Source organism: Mytilus californianus, unplaced genomic scaffold, assembly GCF_021869535.1.
Source record: "Mytilus californianus isolate M0D057914Y unplaced genomic scaffold, xbMytCali1.0.p SCAF_6, whole genome shotgun sequence".
NCBI classification, from domain to species: Eukaryota; Metazoa; Mollusca; class Bivalvia; order Mytilida; family Mytilidae; genus Mytilus; species Mytilus californianus.
Window position 1 is genome coordinate 83,173,473 of NW_026262712.1, and position 24,891 is coordinate 83,198,363.

At 32.8% G+C, this 24,891-nt stretch overlaps 1 protein-coding gene across 1 annotated transcript; it reads left to right on the plus strand.

The window, feature by feature from the left end:
• Positions 1-157: 157 nt before the first annotated feature.
• Positions 158-24,474, plus strand: LOC127705200 (protein phosphatase inhibitor 2-like). Its single transcript, XM_052209523.1, has 4 exons — positions 158-247; positions 9,028-9,231; positions 9,931-10,034; positions 19,473-24,474. Exons 1-4 carry the CDS (start codon positions 171-173, stop codon positions 19,709-19,711), a joined length of 624 nt encoding a protein of 207 aa, XP_052065483.1. The 5' UTR covers positions 158-170; the 3' UTR covers positions 19,712-24,474.
• Positions 24,475-24,891: the final 417 nt, after the last annotated feature.

Consider the following 24,891-nt stretch of genomic DNA (forward strand, 5'->3'; position numbering starts at 1 on the left):
ACGTATTTACATTGAATTAGTTTTAGAAATTCTCAAAGACTGATTTTAAATTGATGTATGTAAAAAGGTGTTTGAATTTCATTGTGGATGAAAGGTTGTTATAGATTAAACAAATAAATTATCTATTATTAATATTCACTTCTAACCTGCAGTGTCAGAAAATTTACAAAATGGCTTCGGAAGTGAAGCAGAAGCCAAAAGGCATTTTAAAAGCCTCTTCCAGCTTTGACAAACCAGATCATCAACAGTATGGAACCTCAAAACTCATAATAATCATTTTATAGTATTTTTCCTCGCTGAGCTTTTCCACAAACACAAATTAAACCGTCAAATCGTTGACATAAACAAGTCAGAAATTTTTATATTATTTTGGTGTTATGAGTTACCTCCCATAATTTTAAAACAAAAACTGACATCTACAAGTCAAATGAGGTATGATCTTGTTAAGAGAGAGTGCCACTCTTTCGACACATTAAAGAACCCTTGCCACAACTCTTTGAGGTGTCAGTAAATGGCCTGTTGGGGTAACACGAATGACCGAATAACACTGTTATTATCCAAATAACACTTGTAATGACCAAATAACACTTGAAATTTTAATATTAACACGTATTTGTGACATTTAAACATTATTTATTAAATTATATTATATATGTATTTTATAACTTAAAAATGATTTACAGAAAGCATATATAAATTTGAGTAAATCGTTAAGAAAACTAATAGGTGATTGGAGTAATTGCATGGCTTTGATTGTACTTATTAACTTTTCAAAACCTTGCTGAAAAACAATTATTGGACAATATGTATATACAGTACATTATTAAATACTTTATTTTCATAGCATTTCCCTTTGAATGCATATGCAATCATTCTTTTATTCTTCCCCTTGTGTTTTCCTTGGTTGCCATGTTGGATGTACACACTATATTTATAATGATCTTTATGAACTTACCTGCTTTCTGTAAATCATTTTTAAGTTATAAAATACACTTACTATATGATATTATTTAATAATCAATGTTTAAATGTCACCAATATGTGCTAATATTAAAATTTCAAGTGTTAATTGGATAATAGCGGTGTTATTCGGTCATTCGAGGTACCAGGTCTGTTGCAAAGCAAAATTTCTGTTCCTATCCATCATACCCTTGTATAATTCAAGTAGAGAAGTGCCGGTCTGTTTTTGCACCGTTCATCCCATTGACCCCTACCTTGTCGAACCAAGGATAATGTTTGTCTGTTTTCGGGGTTAAGTGGTCATAGACTTACAAATGCCTTAAACATGTACTTTATTTGATCAAATGAAATTTATTTAAATTTTGATCCTGGATTGACATGGTGGCGGACAGAATATTTCATATCGAAAGAGATGAATCCCCAGAGATCCAGGTCGCAGAAATCGATATCACCTTTCCATTTCCCTAATGTCCACAACATATTTTGACCATGTCAAATGGCTTCATACTTTTTCAATAATCTTTTTGTTTGTTCTAGACTTATAAGCCTCGATTGCATGAGATTACTTTTAATGTTTAGATTAACAATGAATTGAACAAATAATTATGATAATTGCATAATTATAAAAATGTTAGGTACATGTAATTCTAACAATTTTCAGGTTCATTGACTTCAATGTAAGACAATCATCATTCCATTAATTTTGGCCCAGAGATTGAGATAATTTCCAAAAGCTTTTGTTTACATATCCTATTAAAAAATAGAAGCTTTTTTGAAGATAAATAACATAAAATATGACTTGACAAAAGGTGATTAAATTTAAACAGGCATGAATCTCGGATAGATTTTTGTGTTTTTAAATTTCTTATATGGAGTTAGTTCCCCTTAAAGTGGATTTATGTATATAAATATGTTTTTACTGATTATCATGATAATTTAAATAATAATCACTAGTTTATTTTACATTTAACTGTTAGATAATATTATTTTGATGAAAGGAAGTATGGCTTTGATTTATTTGCTTTACAAAATTCTTTCGATTGAAAAAAAGAACTTCTTATAAGTCATTGTAAGTAGACCCTAATTTTAGATTTAATTGTTGTGATTAAAAAGTCAATTTGGCACAGATTATAACTACCAAACAACAATTTTACTATTTACAGAAAGATTCATAGAAAAAAAGATAAAAAATGAGATGCAAAGATTCACGAGAGAGAACCCTAACTGACAATTATGTAGAACTCTAAAACTTTGAATTCTAGATAGCTAAACATCTGGCTGTACCAGGTTTAAAACTAACACTGTAAAAGGCAAGAAAGTGAAAAGATTTTTTTTGATATGGCATAGGAAACCTCATATCTGTGCATGAAGGAAAATAAGTTGATATAAAATAGAGTAAAGGGGCTATATATATATAAATGAGGAGATAAGGTACATGTATGATTGCCAATGTGACAGCTATCCACTAAAGTTCAAATAAAGTGGATGTAAGCAATTATGGGCAACTGTATTGCCTTCAATGAGAAAAAACCTATACCGTATAGTCAGCTATAAAAGGCCCCGACATGAAAAATATGAAACAATTCAATTGAAAAAACTAACATCCTAATTTATAACAAAACAATTTACGAAAACAAATATGACAGACATGAACCAATGACAACCACTGAACTACAGGTTCCTGACTTGGGACAGGTACATCAAGAATGTGGCGGGGTTAAACATGTTTGTGAGCGTTCAACCCTCATCTAACCTGGGACAGTGGTGTAACAGCACAACATAAGAATAAACTATAAAATCAGTTGAAAAAGGCTTAACCCTTTCACCGACAGCTGCCCAGACAGAAGCTACTCTGAGACGATGGCTTCCCTGGCTACTATTACTCAAGTGGGAGATCTTCATAATAAATGTCAATAAAAACTTGTCTGTATTTATTTGTGTCTTTATTTCATTCACTAACACCATGTTCCCAGTTTTGTTCATGTTTTGATAATTTTTCTTCATAAAATATTCAAATTTTCAAATTTCGGCATTATCTAGGTGAAATTCTCAAAATTCTGCTCTTTGACCCAACATCGTAATTTTTTAACCCAAAACGGCAAAATTTTAAAAAATTTAATGAGGCTGTACAAATTCCTTTCACTGAACCATGTCCATTTCAAGTGTTTTGTACATAAAACGACATTTAATGTCAAAAAAGTATACTAGTTTGGCTTCAATTCTTCCATGTTCTTTCAAAAAAAATGTTTCCTCATTTCAAATTCTCGTAAATTCCGTAAATTTCCTCTGATTTTGACACGGTTTTCAACAAACGGAAGCGCCATGATTACACTTTCATCCGGGTATTCAACAAAGAAAGATAACTTGTGTTTGCACTGTTTTGAGTGGGAAATATAAAAGAGGTATTCCGATCTGGTAAAACGGGACTCATCGTCAGCTGTCTGATGCGTGAATACCGGTAAACCGGGACTCATCCAGTATTCCAGCTAGGATTTCAAAAGGTCAGGGTGCCAATCCTGAAAAAGGGCATTTAACGCGTGATATGATAATATGAAAAGGGCATGTTTTAATAAAGATTATAATCAAACATTGTTTGTTCATTGAACACTGGTTATATATATACAAGAACAACATCATTAGCCCAGAGAAAAACTATCTTTCTACTTTTTAGGCTGAAAACTTATCAAGCAGCTTGTCACACAAGTTTTAAATCATTGCTTGGCACAGTTAAGCTTTATATGCAGTATTTTTTGAAAAATGTCCTGCTTCATTCTGTTTCTATGGTCTGACACACTTTACAAGTTTCACCTTTCTACCTTTTCTGTGCTTAATGGCAATACAGCACAAAACAGCTGTAAATGCACAATGTTAGGATATAGTGAACAGTGAAAATTTGGATTGAAAATAAAAAATACAGAAAAAGATGACCAAGGCACCCTACCAACCCTGCTACTAAGACCCTCTTTAACTTTTCCCATAACTCAAAACACCTAAACATATAAATTCTAAAGCCAGAAGTATGAAGACATATTTTATAATATCTTAGTAGGTTACTCAATGCTAGGAAAAAATAAGATTGAGTTATCTTTCTTTATTTGGGTGTGCTCCTTCTTTGGAGGATAATAGGTCAGTACGTAGAAGATGTAAATACGATCAACAATATGGCGGCCGATTTTGTTATTTTCGTTTAAAAAATGAAGGCAGTCAATGAAAAAGACGTCTTAATTTGCTATTTATTTCACGTAAACAATAAGAGCAATGTTTTTAACGATTTGATTATGGTTTTCGACTTTCTGTCAATTACGTTTTCTCCATGAAACTACGGTAAACATTGCTAATTGTGCCCAAGTTGTATGAACATTTCTTCAAGTTCAAAGACAAAATTGAAATGCCGACTGACCGATTCTATTTGAATGAATTAATGTTGATGATCGTTAAATGACCCATCCGATAAACGGATTACCTATAACAACAGATTATGACACCTGTTGTAACCGTTGATTAGCTTGGGGTCGTAAACAAAGAAAGTCATATACTTGACGCCAGGTAAATTTTCGTAATTGGCTGATCATATCAATACGAACAAAATAATATATCAATCGATCTTCAAAAAAGGCATGGCGCCCTGCAAACTGTAAAAAGGGCACAGGGCAGCACTCGGGAAAGGGCGGGCAGACCGCCCTGTGAAAACGACCTAACTGGAACACTGTCATCGGGGAAAGGGTTAACTCATCAGCATATTTGTCAGGTTACAAGAAAAATCTGTTGTAAATATGATGGTTGCCTCGAATGTGTCCTTTTTATACGACTGCAAAATTTTTTTGGGATCGTATAATGGTATGATGTCGTCGTTGTCGTCTGTGTCGTTGTCAGAAGACACATTGGTTTCCGGACAATAACTTTAGTTTAAGTGAATGGATCTCTATGAAACTTTATAAGCAGGTTCAATACCACAAAAGGAAGGTTGGGATTGATTTTGGGGATGATGGTCCCAACCGTTTAGGAATTAGGGCCCCAAAAATGGGCCCAAAGCAAGCATTTTTCTAGTTTCAGGATAATAATTTGTGTATAAGTATTTCGATTGCTCTGAAAATGTACCACAATGTTTAATACCACAAGTAGAAGGTTGGGATTCATTTTAGGGGTTATGGGGGCCAACAGTTTAGGAATTAAGGGCCAAAAAGGGGCCAAAAACAAGCATTTTTCTAGTTTCCAGACAACAACTTGTGTGTAAGTGTATGGATCTCTCTGAAGGTTCCATACTACAAAGGAAAGGCTGGGATTGAGTTTTGGGGTTATTGCTCCAAGGGGGGTTTCAAAAAGGGGAGGGGTGATTTTTTTCCCAATTTTTTTAAGAGATTCATATTTTTTTTTCAAAATTTTTAAAATTTCGAATTTTTGAAAAGTTTCAAGAAGAAATCATCAATTGCACAGTATTGCACAATGGATTTATAAGATCTTTGACCACATTTATTTTGTGTCAGAAACCTATATTATGTCAAAAATTTGATCACAATCCAAATTCAGACAGTATCAAGCTTGAATATTGTGTCCAAATTTGCCCCAACTGTTCAGGGTTTGACCTCTGCGGTCGTATCAGGCTGCGCTCAGCAAAGCAGTTTATTATAGGAATGTGCCCCTTTGCCCTCAGTTTCTATCTAGAACACTGACAAGAGAATCCTATGATATTGGCAGTGATGATTGAATCCGTCATAAACTCCACACATGATAGTGACATTGAGTCCCAGAACTTACTTTGGAAAGGCAAATACTCTTTGAAAATGATAAAAAAAACTATTTTTGATAAAGTATTCTCTATTTAGTTGCAGACATTCATATAAATTAACAAATTACTCCTTTCGTCAGGTACACTAAAAGCCCAAAGTGTCCGAGGACATTATCAGTTTGTAAGATTTGTAAATTTGGATTTGGGCAAATGAGTTAAGAGGTAGGACAAGTTGATTTTCTTGCAACTTGTCCCAATGTGCAAGTTAGAAAAAATAAAGTAGAGGCCTGAGAACTAACCTATTGTATTAATGGTGATTACTTTAGTCATGAGACAACATACCTTTATTCCTGAATTGGTCTCTGATATTGATTTTATTATCCTTATAGTCATGAATAAAAATTTTGACACATGGAATAAAGTGATGCCAAAAATATCTTGATCTTACAGCCATATTTTGTTGCCAGATGAAATTCAAATTCACATTTTCGACACAGTCATGACAGTATGATATCTATACTAGCATATCAATAATGTAAGTTGGTTCCCTCTGTATGCCTAAGAAATTAAAAAAAATACCACCAACGAATCAGACTATTTTCAAATAATTAGAAGCAGATCCAAGGTTAGGGGGTATAATTGTCTTTGATGGTAAAAATAGAGTGAGTATTTTGGTTCATTGACTTAGAAACTTTTTTATAGTTTACTTGTCAGAGTTTGTGTTAAGGTCAGTTCAAAGGGAACTGGTGATGATAAGTCAATGGGACACCATACATGTAATTGGTATTCGACACAGTCATGACAGTATGATATCTATACTAGCATATCAATAATGTAAGTTGGTTCCCTCTGTATGCCTAAGAAATTTTTTAAAATACCACCAACGAATCAGACTATTTTCAAATAATATTAATTAGAAGCAGATCCAGGGTTAGGGGGTATAATTGTCTTTGATGGTAAAAATAGAGTGAGTTTTTTGGTTCATTGACTTAGAAACTTTTTTATAGTTTACTTGTCAGAGTTTGTGTTAAGGTCAGTTCAAAGGGAACTGGTGATGATAAGTCAATGGGACACCATACATGTAATTGGTATGCAGTATTAGCATTGACATATCTCATTTTTATGGAGGTTATTTGGCCCCTCCACCTTAAGTCATGATTCATTGACTTTGAATGTTTTGCATAGTTTACATATGCATGTTAAGTATTGCCATTTTAATTTTAACATTTGCATTGTACTATTAAAATAACATAATGGCAATACATATATCTGTGTCAACAGTTTATTATACTTCATGGAAAAAAAACAACTGAGCTGTTTGAGAATTTTTTTTTGCTCTAAAAATCTGTATGAACAGACAACTCTGTAAATGATACTGCAAAAATTAATGTAAGTAATATTTAAAAGACAGGGGTTCAAATTAGCGGTGGTTTGAGGTCCGCGACCTTCCATTTTTGCAGTCGGACTCTCGTTTTGGTTACAAGCTACGCCCGATGGACCTTCAGTTTGAAAGAAAATAAAAATTAACTTTGCCGATCTTTTTAAACAAAAATTTCCAAACAATCTGAAAAATTTATTTTCATCATTATTATTCATGACAGCGATGTTTATTTTGTTCAACCACTAGCTTTATACTGAAAATTGCCAACTAGTAATGTGTAAATCAGAGTAAAATCGTATCTGACCGACAAAACAACATTGAAAAACATTGGATGCCATAAACCGAAAATGAAGAAAGTAACAAAAAACGGATCCGATTCCTGAGCGGATAACTGATAAGGGTAATTCCGGGTTTGCTGATCAAATACAATGAAAAAATAATAATTCCAGGCAGTTGACAAAATACATCTATGATGATAAAATATAAACACTAGAATTGAAAACCAAAAGATATATTAAAAAGAAAGAAAAAGTAGGAAATATTTTTTTACCATGTTTACAGAAACTCAAAATTACTTTTAGTTCATAAATTTTCATCTCAAAATCCAAAAAAATGTGACAGTAATTTTCTTTATCATTAATAAATATTGATATTACATGTAGATTTTTGTATAGTGTAAACGTATTACTACAATCCCAAGAGGTAATGTCTTCTCTCAATTTTAAAGGACCAGTACAAATCTGGAAGTTTCTTATCTTATTTTCACACTTCACAGAGGAACTAATGCATTATAATAGTGCAACTAGATATGATACACTTAAACCAGAGACATATATATATAGATTCTACCACTGCACCGAGTGTGATATGATATTTATCCACTCGAAACAGTTAAATTTTCAAATTTAAAGCGCGAGGTTTTTAAATATTTAAAATTGAACTGCCGATTGTGGATAAATATGGTATTACACGAGATTTGGTGGTAGAATCTGTTTCTCTAATGATTTACAAACAATAGGCAGGCAAATTTATTCCTTCTTTTCGAATGATCTGCAAAAAGATGTGTTCTTTCTATGTGACATCATCAGGCATGGTCGCCTTTTTTCATGCCGTCACAATAGGAAATTCAGAGGAAAGCAAGAAAATTCGACGTCATAATCGGATTTTAACCAATGAAGAACTGAGATCAAACAACCACACGTTGATTAAATTTTGTTTATACAATGGGTGCAGAGAGGGATAAATTGACGAAGAATTAGAGAAACATGTATATATGTCTCTGCTTAAACAGCTTTGAATTTGAAATGTTTTATAAAATGGTATAAGTAGTAATAAATTACCAATAGTTGAGACAACACACCCACCCATGGTGACACCCTCCTCAATAACAAAAAAAAAAGATTATCTGAATTTATAATATACAAGACAATTACAATTGTTATTAAATACTTTATACAACAGTGACTTTGACAATGAAACAAGTTGACCAAACACCAACAGCACATTAATTTTGTTACTTGTATCTTACTAAGTTAGGAAATATTTCAAGTAAAAGTAGGACCTGGAATTTAGGTTGTGGACCTTTCAGTTTGGAGTGTCAAAGGTCCTGGACCTTCCAGTACCAAATGTTTATTTGAACCCCGGAAAGAGCCTCAATTTCGTTGATTTTTAACACAAGTTTTATAGGGCAATTTTAAATCCCATGGCTGATAAATAATCCTGATGTTACATTACTTTTTAAAACAAAAGTAAATGTTAAGCAGTTTCTTCAAGACTAAATGGTACCGCTTCCTGTTTCAATGTAAACACAGATCTACATTTAGTTGTGCTTGCTATTAAAGTGAGAAAGGCTTTTCCAACAGTTAATAATGAGCAAGAAAACCTGTATTAATAGACCAAATTTCTATTTTAAATATTTGAAGTATGATCTTGTATACTGTTTTTTTTATTTATTTTTAAGTCCTCATTCAAAAGAAATGAAATGGGATGAAATGAACATATTGGCTACCCATCACCCTGCAGATAAGGACTATGGTCACATGAAAATAGATGAGCCAAAGACCCCATACAGTAAATTATCAGACGCAGAAGACGATGAAGAAGGTGGTAGACGTCACAGTGTATCTGAAGAACCAGGGGTTGATCCCAAGTCAATAGCATCTAGGTTTGTGTTAAAAAAGGGGCCAGTCTTCATGCTTGCCACATGCCCATCAGCCCAGATTTGTAAAATTTCTATCAGGCATGTAAGGAAATCTACTACAAGTCAATATGATCTATTCAAAAATTTCCAAAAAATTGGGACTGTGGCTGCAAAATTTTATCGTGAAGACTGAGGTTAAACACACTTGTTAAATTCATTTATTGAATTAATTAAGAAACAGGAACTGGGTCCTTTCCCATAATTTAGGCATAAAATAGCTTGTTTATTTACATATTTATTGGTCATTTAATTTGTATATATGATATCATTGATAAAATTGTCAAGACAAGGGAACTATATTATCCTTATAACATTTAATTACTGTAATGTCTGTGAATGCAAATACATGGTAGCAATATTTTTTTCTAATTAGCAAAAGCAGGGATTTGTAATTTTTTTGTTTCAAAGAAGTAGCATTTACATCGATATATACCATGAAAAAAGAACAATATTAATATAGTGAAAAAGTACATGTCTAAAAAAACAAATGTCTGTGTTTCATGTTGTAGGACGATGAAAATTAGGTTGAAAAAAATATTCATAGATGGGATCAGTATTATCTCTTTTTAGTGCTTATTTCACATAACATAAGGGATATAGATAACAGGAAACATGTATGTTTCCATTTGGAATAACATTAAAGATGTAGATATTATTTTACAGGTTACAGACAGTAGAAGATAGAAACAAATTACATGCTAAAGTGTCTGAAGAGGAATCCTCCTCAGAGGAAGAGGAAGACGAGATGGAAACAGAGGAAATGCGAGGTAGAAAAATATTCAGAGTGAAGGAAACTATTTTCTGAATTTTATTTTTATATAAAAATAAAAATATGTGGTATGATTGCCAATGAGACAACTTTACACCAGAGACTAAATGACTTGAAGTTAGCAACAATAGGTCATTATACTGACTTCAATGATGAGCAGAACTCATGCCTGCCTGAATTTTGATTTGTAAAGAAATAGGTAGCATTTTTATAATATTTAGATTGTAGTATCCCTAGGCATAATACAATATTACCAAGTACCAGTTGCAAAGTTCAACACAAGAAGGAACTGAACAGACTCAAATGGCAGTAAAAGAGTTGGGGTAGACACATCTACATGAGATAAGTTTTAAAACATAAAAGTCATCAGTTAATTAAAAGATTTTGACTGAAAAATCAAGAAAACAGGTCCAATAAAAGATGTTTATTTTGAAAATTCAACTTGCATTGTATTCCCCTATATGCTGAAAAATCATGAACAATCTCACTTTGATCTGTAATTGTATTTTGCATCTGGCTTTTTCACAAACTTTTGAATTTTATGTAGTAATTAAATTACAGTTACACTTCCATATTTTAAATTGTTCAGTGGATTTCTTCTGCATATCACGGTTAATATTCTTTGCCCATTCATTGAAAAATTTGTTATTCATCAAGGACTTTTTGTTGGCCTTACAAGTCACCGGAAGCGATTTAACATTTAAGTTAGCATCTGTTTTGACATTTTACCCCCTATACAGGGCCAACCTTAAAAATATGTTTGTTTGCAGTTTTCCGACTGTACCTTCAGACTGAAGGGTCGGTAGGTAGGAAAAATATTTTATTTTATCAGCCAAAATGAAGTTTAAACAAGCAGTTACACAAACCAAGTTTCTTGTGAAGAAATTTTTTTAAAACAACAAACACTGAAAACCAACATGAAATGAACAGGCATTTTCAGATAAAAACTTTTCAACCAAAATTGAAACTATAACATGGTGTGATTATCCAATTTATGACATTATTAAATACTAGTACTGGAACATTTATAAGATCTTATAAACAAGAAATGACTAAAATTGTTTTAAAGAAATTGTTCACTGACATATGCTTCTTTACTAGAAAGTTTTCATGAGAAGAGTATTTTCATTAGGAAAATGTAGATATCAAAGATTCATAAGACAATGTAAGAGTGATATCAATAAAAAAAATTAACCATTGAATTTAAATTAAAAAAAAAAGGAAACTTGAAAAAATATATTTGACATCTGACTGTTTTCATAAATCTAACAATATATAATTATATGTAATAAGGTTATATTTTGAAAGATATGTTGATGTGATCAGGCTTTAATTAAAACAAAAAAAAATCTTAGACTTCAGGGTGAAATCAATAGCACCCCTTTAAAAGTAAATGGTCTGTACTGAAATGTTTTGACTGCATAAAAAATTGGCAGCATAGCTCCTAAGGACATGTTTTAATTCAATTCACACAAGCCACACTGTTTGGGTATATTTAATATTGTAAGAGGGAGAAGAATTGCAATGAGTGGGGTAGCTCCCCTTATCCTAAAGGAGCATACTCATTGCAATAGAAGATAGATTTAACATAGAGAAAGTATATTTATTTTTACAAGCCAACCATTCATTTTCTTTACATCTTTGTGTAGTTTCTGTGGCTTCTTATAGATTTGGCATTGTCTATCGATTATTAATTTCAAATGCGCCCTTCCTGGCGTGTTTACAGGTATCCATGAAGTCATGGAAAAGTGGTTTCATCCTTGTTGTCTTCACAACGTTTTATAGAAACTATGGCATACTTCAGGCTGCTGTCAAATTGTTTAACCACTGATATTGGTTCCATAAAGTCAGGCTCAAGAGATTCTGTACCCGATCTGTTTGAGATGGAAACGGTTATCGTGTCGGTTTTATGAATATTCGTTGCATCATGCGTTCTCAAATCGTCAATGATATCTGTTTGAATCTGTATAAACAGTTTACTATTAAACTTTTTTGGTTGTTATTTGTTTTAAAATTGACAGAAAACGACAGCGCAAAGTACTCCTCCATGTCTTCATCGATACCTGTAAACAATCTCCATGTGCTTTATTAAGTCTCCCAAACGAAGTTTGGGAAGACTTATTGTTTTTGCTCAGTTCTTATTATTATTATTATTCTTCTTCTTCTTCTTCTTCTTCTTCTTCTTCTTCTTCTTCTTCTTCTTCTTCTTCTTCTTCTTCTTCCGCCGCTTTTTAATTTGAACTTGTCCGCACCCGTTCTCCAAAACCGCTTGTCGGATTAACTTAGGGTTTCACAATATGTTAGACTAACATGTCTAGTGGTGCAATCAGGGTTTTGTTTTTGCAATGGGGTTTATAAAGGGTTACTTTGAGGGGCAAAAAGAAAAGAGGGTTTTACTATAGAACCCTATGGGATTTTATTTTTTAAAATTTTCAAATGATTATAAATTGAAAACCGTTCGTGATAGACACAAACTTTTTAATTGAAAATGTTCTAAATGATAAAGCCCATTAAATGAAATACAGGGTTAGTCCCCAGGGGTCACCCCCACCCCCTGCCATTTAAGAAAGTTCTAATACCTTGTAAGTGGTCAAGATCCCCACCCCTAAACCATATATATTCTGGTTTGTCATGCTAAGATGGTTTGAATGATATACAGGGTTAGTCCCCAGGGGTCATCCCCACCCCCTGTCATTTGAGAAAGTTCTAATATCTTGTAAATGGTCGAGATCCCCACCCCTAAACCATATATATTCTGGTTTGTCATGATAAAGCACATCAAATGTTATACAGGGTTAGTCCCCAGGGGTCACCCCCACCCCCTGCCATTTAAGAAAGTTCTAATATCTTCTAAGTTGTCAAGATCCCCACCCCTAAACCATATATATTCTGGTTTGTCATGCTAAGATGGTTTGAATGATATACAGGGTAAGTCCCCAGGGGTCATCCCGACCCCCTGCCATTTGAGAAAGTTCTAATATCTTGTAAATGGTCGAGATCCCCACCCCTAAACCATATATATTCTGGTTTGTCATGATAAAGCACATCAAATGTTATACAGGGTTAGTCCCCAGCGGTCACCCCCACCCCTTGCCATTTGAGAAAGTTCTAATATCTTGTAAATGGTCGAGATCCCCACCCCTAAACCATATATATTCTGGTTTGTCATGATAAAGCACATCAAATGAAATACAGGGGTAGTCCCCAGGGGTCACCCCCACCCCTTGCCATTTAAGAAAGTTCTAATATCTTCTAAGTGGTCAAGATCCCCACCCCTAAACCATATATATTCTGGTTTGTCATGCTGAGATGGTTTGAATGATATACAGGGTAAGTCCCCAGGGGTCATCCCGACCCCCTGCTATTTGAGAAAGTTCTAATATCTTGTAAAAGGTCGAGATCCCCACCCCTAAACCATATATATTCTGGTTTGTCATGATAAAGCACATCAAATGTTATACAGGGTTAGTCCCCAGCGGTCACCCCCACCCCTTGCCATTTTAGAAGGTTCTAATATCTTGTAAATGGTCGAGATCCCCACCCCTAAACCATATATATTCTGGTTTGTCATGATAAAGCACATCAAATGAAATACAGGGGTAGTCCCCAGGGGTCACCCCACCCCTTGCCATTTAAGAAAGTTCTAATATCTTCTAAGTGGTCAAGATCCCCACCCCTAAACCATATATATTCTGGTTTGTCATGCTGAGATGGTTTGAATGATATACAGGGTAAGTCCCCAGGGGTCATCCCGACCCCCTGCCATTTGAGAAAGTAATAATATCTTGTAAAAGGTCGAGATCCCCACCCCTAAACCATATATATTCTGGTTTGTCATGATAAAGCACATCAAATGTTATACAGGGTTAGTCCCCAGCGGTCACCCCCACCCCTTGCCATTTGAGAAAGTTCTAATATCTTGTAAATGGTCGAGATCCCCACCCCTAAACCATATATATTCTGGTTTGTCATGATAAAGCACATCAAATGAAATAAAGGGGTAGTCCCCAGGGGTCACCCCCACCCCTTGCCATTTAAGAAAGTTCTAATATCTTCTAAGTGGTCAAGATCCCCACCCCTAAACCATATATATTCTGGTTTGTCATGCTGAGATGGTTTGAATGATATACAGGGTAAGTCCCCAGGGGTCATCCCGACCCCCTGCCATTTGAGAAAGTTCTAATATCTTGTAAATGGTCGAGATCCCCACCCCTAAACCATATATATTCTGGTTTGTCATGATACAGCACATCAAATGTTATACAGGGTTAGTCCCCAGCGGTCACCCCCACCCCTTGCCATTTGAGAAAGTTCTAATATCTTGTAAATGGTCGAGATCCCCACCCCTAAACCATATATATTCTGGTTTGTCATGATAAAGCACATCAAATGAAATACAGGGTTAGTCTCCAGGGGTCACCCCCACCCCCTGCCATTTAAGAAAGTTCTAATATCTTCTAAGTGGTCAAGATCCCCACCCCTAAACCATATATATTCTGGTTTGTCATGCGAAGATGGTTTGAATGATAGACAGGGTTAGTCCCCAGGGGTCATCCCGACCCCCTGTCATTTGAGAAAGTTCTAATATCTTGTAAATGGTCGAGATCCCCACCCCTAAACCATATATATTCCTATTTGTCATGTCTCGAACATTTGAATGACGTATACGGTCAGTCCCCAGGGGTTCCCCCCACCCCCAATGTTCTAATATCTTGTAAATGGTTGAGATCGCCACCCCTAAACCATATATATTCCTGTTCGTCATGTAATGAACATTTGAATGACGTATAGGGCCAGTCCCCAGGGGTTCCTCCCCACCCCCAATATTCTAGTATCTTGTAAATGGTTGAGATCCCCACCCCTAAACCATATATATTCTGGTTTGTCATGCCAAGATGATTTGAATGATATACAAGGTTAGTCCCCAGGCATCACTAATGCATATAACTTTACTGGACCAAACCAATTTTCAATGGATGTTGCCCAATGTCAGGCGACCCTGGGAATTACGAATTATGGGAGCTTCGTTTGGGAGACTTCGTAACAGCATCCTGTTACATTTATTTCTTGTTATTAAACAGTCCCATGTACGCTTGACAAGAAGGTAAGAAAAACCGAACTTGAAACGTGTAATCGACCCAGACTTTAAAGCAATTCCGGAAACGACCAGAAGTTCCGGATTGCGTCAATAGAAAAATAAAAATAATTTCTTCAAATTAAAAGCAATAAAATTTTCACAGTCGTGCGGATTTTCGAGGGTCGGTCGGTAAACTGCAAACAAACAATATTTTAATTTAAGCCTGTCTATCTCACGCTTGGCTAATGTCTTGTTAGGGAGGGCACAATAGAAACGGCCTGTTTCATTTGCATTGAACGTATCCATCATATCATAAACTTTAACAATTTCTGGCAATTTACTTTTAAATTCTGCTAATACCTTCAAATTCACATCAGCACTTTTTCGGCCAATTTTGAAAAATCCAAAACCATATCTGAAACACCAACTTTCAAGCCATCCATTTGAGGCCTTAAACTCATGTAAATTGAACTGTGGTTTTTCCTGTAAAATAGGTCCACTCAAAGGAATGTTCTTTTCACGTGCACCCTTAAACCAACGAAACAGAAGTTCATTCAAATTGAAAAATTAACTTGAAGTAGCATGCCGTTAACGCTTACTTCCTATGTTTTTGGATATGTATCTTTACATTTGAGAATGTCACAAACAGTAGCTTTACCGATCCCATATTTCAAACTAAGATCCTTTTGTTAAATTTGCAGACCTGATTCTGAATCTTTAATTAAATCCATTTTGTTTTCAAGAGAAAGTTCCTCTCTTGCCCTTTTCAGCAATGGAGACGGTTTATCATCTTGATCAAGTTTAAGTTTCTCCTTAGTTTTCATTTAACACTGCATACATATACATCTACAAGCTAATTAGTTTATAAAAACAACTCAACATTAAATCAAACTTCAATACCCTCTGGGATTCTCTGCCAGCCTGCATTTGTTTAATCACTAAGGCAAATAGTTGTAAATACTTACATTGTTTTGATTGCAATCGATTGAATTGACAGGTAATTTTTTATACACATTCACTATTGAGCCTTAAAAAAAAGCGTTCAGAATTCGGTACAGTATTAGCAGAGGTTAAAATTATGTAAATAATAGGGAAATTTCATGGGACTTTGAAAATTGCTCGGTTGAAAATGAAATTCAATTTTATCAGGGCTCAGTTTTTACAGGTTTGACTGTCATGACTCTATTATTCTAACACATACTGGCCAAGTATGAAATTTTCTTCACATGTAGTTTAAGGAATTACAAATGAGAGCTTCCAGAAATTTGAAATCAGGCTTCATGTGAACTTGCTTTTCCATGTTTTAATGTATTTACAGATTAATTTTGTTCAACTTCCTGTTTACCAAATACTTAAAGCAGGGATATCATTAGTGAGCAATAGCTGACAGTTCTACTTGTTCTTTTGTCCATGATGTTGTCTGTTTTTCTATGAGTTTTGGTTCTTGAATGCCCTCTTGGTTTCATCTCCCACTTAGTTGTATGATGTAATACCCAAATGCTTAGATTTTTTTTACTAAGTAATGCAATTTACAAATCAGTCCTTAACATTGCTGGCGAAATGACGATTTAAGTCACCAAAGAATTTTTAAAATCACTAAATCTCGCCGGCCGACTGACTTCATAGTGAAGTCAAATCGCTATCAAAATCAGTATAAGGGAGACAATTTGTGATTTACAAGTCGCACAGATAAACAAAAATGGCGACTGACATGGAAAATCGAGATTTTCGAAACAACCAAGGGCTAATACTGTCGATGATCAAATGAAATGAATACTACGGCGACTTTGAACATCCTCAGATTTAACATTCAAAACTATTAAAACAGGAAACTGAGCTTCTGTTTAAGTTATCATTTTACAATGATTTTTGATCTGAAGATGTTGCGTAATCACTCAGCTGATTTGTATTATTTTTATTTCTTACAAGTCGATCAGTTGTACTATTTGGTAGGTTAAGGGTGGGAATTAACGGTAGATTTTTTATATTTATTGAATAAAAATTGAAATATAAAAGCTTAAGGTAGAAAGAAAGTTGATAGTTAATGTGATTGCAAACAACGACACATGGCTATGGCCAGCTTGTGATCAGCAGTGGATTTTTTTCACGACCAATTCCTTCATAAGGAAGATATCTTTTATAAAAAAAAATGATATAAATTAGCTCTTTATCAATTAATTAATATGTGATTGACAGATATCTTTAATTATAGGCTTACAATCTTTCATGAGAATCTCAATTTACAACTGACATGATGTCCATGACATTCAGTAATGTTTTACAAAATTATGACAAGTGGTGATATACATTAAATTGCCCAGTCATTTAAAATTCATCAGATATTATTAAAACTGGGAGTCATATTTTTCTGGACTTTTGAAAATAAATTGAGGCAGATGAACAGGAATTTAATGCATCATAATATTACTAGGCTACTCCCTAGCAACACAGTTTTCCACACTTTATTTCTTCGTGCTTGAAGATATTGATTTGATATTTGGTTTATAGTTTCATCATGACAAGTTACAGATCAAGTTCGAATTTTGTTCCCGTCTGATGATTTTGTGCATAGTTATGGTCCTTGGACTTAGAAAATTAACTCAAATAATCAGTTTTCCACACTTTTTTTTGTCATGCTTGAAGGATTTGATTTAATAATTGGTATATAGTTTTATCATGACAAGTTACAGATCAAGTTCACATTTTGTTCCGGTCTGATGATTTTGTGCAGAGTTATGGCTCTTGGACTTAGAAAATTCACTCAAATAATCAGTTTTCAACACTTTTTTGGTCATGCTTGAAGATATTGACTTTATATCTGTTATGTATTTAACACCATGACAAGTTATAAATCAAGTTAGGATTTTGTTCCAGTACAATGAATTCTTAACTGGTAGGGGACTGTATTGCTATGCAATACTCTCAGAATGCTTGTTTAAACTTAAATTCAAGTTGACAGTACAAATGGTATGAATAAATAAATAACAACTATATTGTCTAAACCTTTTTATCAAGTATTTTCAATATATACGTTTTGTACAATATCATATGAAAAAACTGCAAGTATATTTTTTATTGCATATATTAAACAGTTTCCTTAGTGATAAGCACAAAAACACTATGCAACCGAAACGGTAATGGAATTTCACTTCTCCATGAAATTGACCACTTCTCCCTACTCTCTCATGTATTCTCTCTCTCCAAAATCCTAGAATAGGCCCTGCAAATACAGTAAATCCTGTAGAAATGGCTGGGTATGGGACTATAAAAAAGGGCCAGTTTAGACAGTGGGCCGGTTTATTCAGGTTTCCATTTTGACAGGAAGATATTGACTTGTGACGTCAGATATTTTGCATATAAAAGTTCTGTCTCATTGTAAATTGTAAACTATTAAATACAAATACAGTAATAATCTATTTATTAAATTAGTTATGTCATGATTTGTGTGAAAATATTGTGACATGAACATTACAAGTGTTCTCTGCCTTTTCACCATTTAACTACGCACAATCTTTGTTTTGATTCTTCTTATTCATTGGCTTAAAAAATTTTCGAAAATTGGCTTTCCTTGTATGTCAAATGGACCTCGGTAGCTTCAGTCCCCGACTCGTCAGTTTCACTTTGGTTTTCATTTGCATCAGATTCCTCGTGTTGTTTAAATTGTTCAACGAGAGTCGTTTTTCATCCATTGTTCATTTCCTACATTAGTATAGCTGATTAAAACACATAAATTTTATCAAACGAATTTTCATCATGATCAAAACATTGTCGTACAATGTACGATACCCATAAACTCGACAATGGAATATCGTCACCCGGGTCTTTTTCATTATCAGGGTCATTGGTTTTGGGATTAACAACAGGGAACCCTGCATTTCGAAAAAAAAAAAAATTCTTACTCCGCGATTTGAAAAATTCATCAAAGTTGCAATGTAAGTTCTATCCAAGATATATTTGGCGTTTCTATTAGTTTATCTTAATTAAAACTTAATAGGGCTGCAACAATAAATCTCATTATTCATTCACGGTTGAACACCTTGCTAATTGATAATCCCTAAAAACCATCTTGTAAAAACAATTATGTTTTGATTGCATATCGATCAATACAGTTTCATGTTAAATTAATTAAACAAACCGGTTTTGACAGGTAATAATTAATGTAATTAGGATTATTGGGACTTCATAATTAAGCCGGAATTCGGAATACACAGGGTCTGGTTAACAGGGGGTATTTTTACAAAGACTTGGAAGGGGAAAATATGGGACTTCAATTTACGGTCGGAATGGGCAGGAAGCTGATTTATTCAGGGTCTGGTTTACCCAGGTTTGACTGTACAAATATTTTCATTTCCATTTCAGCACAACGCAGAGTATTTGAACAAAAAAGAAAGCTGCATTATAATGAATTCCAAGCGGTTAAATTAGCAAAACAGTTGATGGAGGAAGAAGAGGAGATAGATGAAGAAGATGAAAATGATGAGGAGGAAGTTCAAGATTCTGATAAAAAAAAAGATAGCATTCAAGAGCAGGATAAAACAGTTGATAAAGTTCAAAATCAGGATAAAACTCAGGCCGACTCATCAGCAAAAAATACATGATTTGTGTATGTGTTAAATAGATGTAGAATTTTCAAATTGATTCATTGAAGTTCCTGTCAGTGAAAAGAAAATATTATGATGATTTACCAATTTGCTGTTTAGGAAAATTGGGCAATTTTTTAACTTTTAAGGTCTGAACCCAAAACATATATAAAGCTGTTAATTCCTTTCAGGAATTTGTGTTGTTGTAGGGTGTTGTTATGTGTTTGAACACAAGGGCCATAATTATATCTAAGGGGCTTTGTTGCAATAAGATGGGCCATAAAACCTGATGTTTTCTATGTCCTATTTGCTTCAATATCATATTTCTTTACTTCCATCAGTTAACATTAATTGATTGATACAATTTGTTTGAAATTATGATTATATATCGGTAAATATTTTTTATGAGAACTGGGTATTTATAGAATTTATTATCAGTTTATTCGATGATTTTCTTGATTCTTAGAGAAAAATTTGATAAAATTTGGCATATATGGAAAGATTTTATTGATATGAATGTCATAAAATAAAATTGCTACAATGATATTTTTGGGAATAAGAATTCATTTCTTTCCACATCCAAGGGTAAATTTCTTTTATTTAGAGTGATTATAAACTATATTGCAGGTATTTAAATTCACTCCGCTTCAAATCAAAACTACTATTGACCTAGTCAGAAGTGATCAGATGTATATTTTGTATTTTTGCTTATATTAATTTAAAACAAAAAAAATCAATTGTGTTTATTGATACACTGTAACTTTTAATTGGAATGAACATACTAACATCAAGTGTCCATGATAATTCATATATACTGGGTAAATTTGGGATTTTTGAAGGAAGTGTCTAATCTAAACCTGCCTTTATAAATAGTTTTATATAATATACTACTTTGGTTTAACAAAATCAGTGAGCTGTGATTCTATATTGCTACATTCCTGGTTTATATTAGGCCAAATGAAAAAAAGTTATGGTTCAAGTTTCCAGACCAACCATTAAATTTTGACCCTTACAATAGATTTTTTTGTTGAGCTAGTGAATATCAAGTATGACTATTTATAAAAATGTTTGCATCTAATCATACTGAAGGTAGAAGTATTAATGAGCCTTTGTCCCACCTAGATCTTATTTTACAAAGTAATGCAAATTTTGAAATACCTTTTTTTTTAATAAAGGGCCAGTGAATATAAAAGCACTTCAAAATATAATTTGAAATGAAAGTAACACATAAATTGTCTCCATTTTCTTCCTCCTGTTAGGGAGACACATAATCTTGTGAGCAGTGTATTAAAGTTGACATGCTTTGATCAGTTCATCTTACATGAAAAACAAAATGATTTTTTGCTTTAAAGGGCAGCAATACATGGTCATGAAGTTCAAATTCTCCAAGAATGATTTGAAAAGAAAATAATATTTTTCATTGTTACCCTTGTAGTTTTGATAATAAAACAAAGAAATTGGGAAAATGAAGTTTTTGAAAATGTTGAAGAACCTAGTCAAATTTGAAAATTGCAGATAACAAAAGCGACTGAAAGCAAGTATTGTGAACAACAGGGTGACTAAATATCGCTTTTGATGGTTGGGCAAAGCGAAGTGACGGACGGGAAAGCGGCTTTGTCGCCCCAGTCACCAGCTAGCGTGAGCCCTGAGAACCTATCTAATTTAAACTGCTCTACAAAGAACTCTAAATAAATACACAAATATATATACAAGTTTAAAAATGTGGCATATGACCTTTAGATTTTCAATGTCTTCTTAGTATGCTCTGAATAAGATTACATAGAACTAAAATAAAAAAATCTTAAACTTCTGATACAATTTGAAATAACATATAACCAGGACTTACAATATTATTTTGATTTGCCTGTTGATATTTTACAACTGGTACATTGAAGTGGACATAGAAAGTATAGGGTTATACAATTTTATAAGTGCTAGATTCTTTATATACTTTATATACATGTAAATAGGTTTTATTGCAAGGTCAGCATAAGGTCAATACCACAAAATTCTGCCATGAGTATTTTTATACTTTTTCTTTAATAGGTGAATTATAATTACGGCAAGGACATATACTAGTTATGTTAGTTACATCCTTGTGAGGTAACAAAGATATGTTGTCTATATTTTTTTTCATATTTCCATTCTTTCATTACCTTTTATCAGATAACAATGTTTCCTTATAACCAATGGAAGTGTTTATAACAAAACCTGCATTGACGTTTTTGATTGGACAGTGGTTTTTGACCTTGAGTTATCTATGCATGTCATCCATATATATTTGTAGTCATGTTCCCTTTAAAGATACTATTGTATTTTGTTGTCATCCATAATCATGAAACCATATCAGGGAGTCTTCCTTCTGTTATCATTGTTAGATGTATCCAACTGTTGCTTTCAGTCTATTTTAATAACCGCTTGTACAATGTACAAACTCTTTATTGTTTATTTTATCAAATATACAATTCCTATCAGACATTAATTTTTGGAGCTTATTTAATTTTACAAAGTGTAGATGAAGTTACAGTTAAGATGCACATAAACATTAAACATTTTTGTTCAGATGAATGAGATGCAGAAATTAAAACTTGTATTCAACTAATTGTAATAGTTGGGGATCTTTTCTGAATGTGAATGGGGGTTTACAGAATAAAGAATAATGGGCAAAATATATAAAGAATAGAGAATAATGAGGTGCTAAAATATAAAGAATAGAGAATAATGGGCAAAAAGTTTAAAGAATAGAGAAAAATGGCCTAAAGCATTAAAGAATACAGAAATGAAGGACCCCATCCAGACCCTCGTAGTTTTTCAGATCATATTAATTTTTTTCTCATTACATACCAAAGTAATGCATCTACTTTTATTCAATAACTTTATGATGACATTTTATATAGTTAATTATTTGGATCCTGTTATATTGACATGAATCAAATGAATTTGTTAAAGATTCTATCACTGCATAGAGAAGATATATAATTTTTTTTTTTAACTTTAGACACTTAAATAACTATGAAACTTGCCAAACTATTGAAATATTTAAAAATTTGACTGTTGAGAGTGAAAAAAATTGTATAGCAATTAGATACAGTATAAAAATCTGTTTCTTTAATGAATTTAGACAGGATGTATGATTTCTTTGAGGACCAGTAAAACACACATTGATTTAAAAAGAAAATAAACAAGCAGTCACTGGCTAAGTATTTAAAAATTATTCTTATCATTGTCAATCTACAAATGATGTTTGAATATGTCTTAGATATTTCATATTATGTGTTCATTTTTAAATTAGAAAAATTCTTTATGAATTAAAATTGTGTAAAACATGTATTTATTTAGTTGCATTAAATGATGATGTATCAGACATTGGATTAAAATGGCTGTCAGATTATTAAAAAGGGATAAAAGTTAAAGGAAAACAAATTTTATAGCAATTATACCAATTTAATTCTTCTACATCATTTGTAATCCCAAAATACTATTTTCCCAGATTGACAGTTTAGTTTTTAAAACAAAGAAATAATTATTTTTCATAGTTTAACATTAATAATTTTACAGAAATTTTTCAGTACTTGTAGTTTTGTTTACATGTACATCTTAGAGGAGAAGCAATAAAATTGTGTGTGTAACTCTGTTGTACTTTTTAACATAAATTATGTGGATTTTTTTCCTTCATCGTCCTGTATTAACTTCATATTATTATCTTTTTTTTTTAAAGATATTTTAGAAAACATTTATTTTGTTGTAAAACAACAATAATATCAGCATATTTTTACAATGGTATGTTTTTTGTTTGCTTGTATTTCATTCCAGTCGTTTTGTTTGTTATGTTTTTAAAATTCTGCTGTTAAGGTGTGCTGTATTGACAGAGATCAAAGTGCTATGTTTTTTATTTACATATCTCATGTGATAGAAGACAAAAATACTGTTTAAAGAAATGGAGAATATGCAAGGATATTTTCGTGTTTTTCTTTGTAATACCTAGTATACATTTAAATTCATGATCTTTCGTAAAAACAATATCATTTCACAAATTTACTATTAAATTGACTTTATGATGTATTTTTAAGTTTCATGTATATTCTGAGACAGGGAAAACAGACTTTATATAACAGATAGCTAATTTGGATGTTAGAAAAGAAATCTATTACACACATTTGTTTAAAAAATTTGGTATATATAGATCAAATGAGGAAGTAAAATTAAAAAACATAGTATCACTTCCAATATAGAAGTATTTCATCATGTGTTAAGATATGTAACAATTTTTAAGAAAATCTAGTCTACTAACAAAAAAACTTTTACTTGGCAAAATCTGTTATATTTATTGGTATAACCCCAAATGTTGACAAAAATACTTTCAATCGACCAAGAAAGAATCCTGAAATTGAATTGAGCAAAGTTATATATCTACAATATGTAAGAAATATGTATAAACTGAAATGTAAGTTCAATCTTTGCTGGTATTATCTGATGAAGGATTTCAAAATAAATATAATTCAAGGCACCAGATTATATAGCTGTATTATACAATTATTGTTTATGATACCAATAGATCCCTTCATGTTACTCTGCATATTTATTTTAATTCATTACAGAATTTAAATATTTATTGTATAGATACTTACTTTACTGCAAAAACTTTCTTTTAAGTTTTTTGTCTGCATTTATTTCATATTTTCCCATTAGTATGATAGATTATAACTGCTTGTTGTTGCTATGGTAATTGTTCTCATGTAGTAAGTCTTCATTATGCATAATAATTAAAAAGTTTTGCAGCATTATGTTTAGTCATTTCTTAAAACACTAGAAATACTTGATGACCACATTGCTACAAGGGCACACACATCACATGATAGGTGTTATAAAAGAAGTGGAATCTGTATTTTAGTCACCTCTTATAATATGAGGTCCAGATATAACTTTGCTGATCGTAAATATTGACTGATTGATTGTTTGTGTCACATGCCCCTTCCCGCACTCTTAGCTATACATCATGGTAGCCAGTTTTATTGGTGGAGGAAACCAGAGTACTTGTAGAGAACCACCCACTTATGGCAGGAAAACTCGAATCCTAGTCAATAAAGATCCGAGTCAAACACACCTGCCACCAGCGGGGAGTAAACTCTCTACCTCAGTGTTGACAGGCTAGTGAGTAGCAATTAATGTAGATGAAATGCTTGGACCTTTCGGCCACC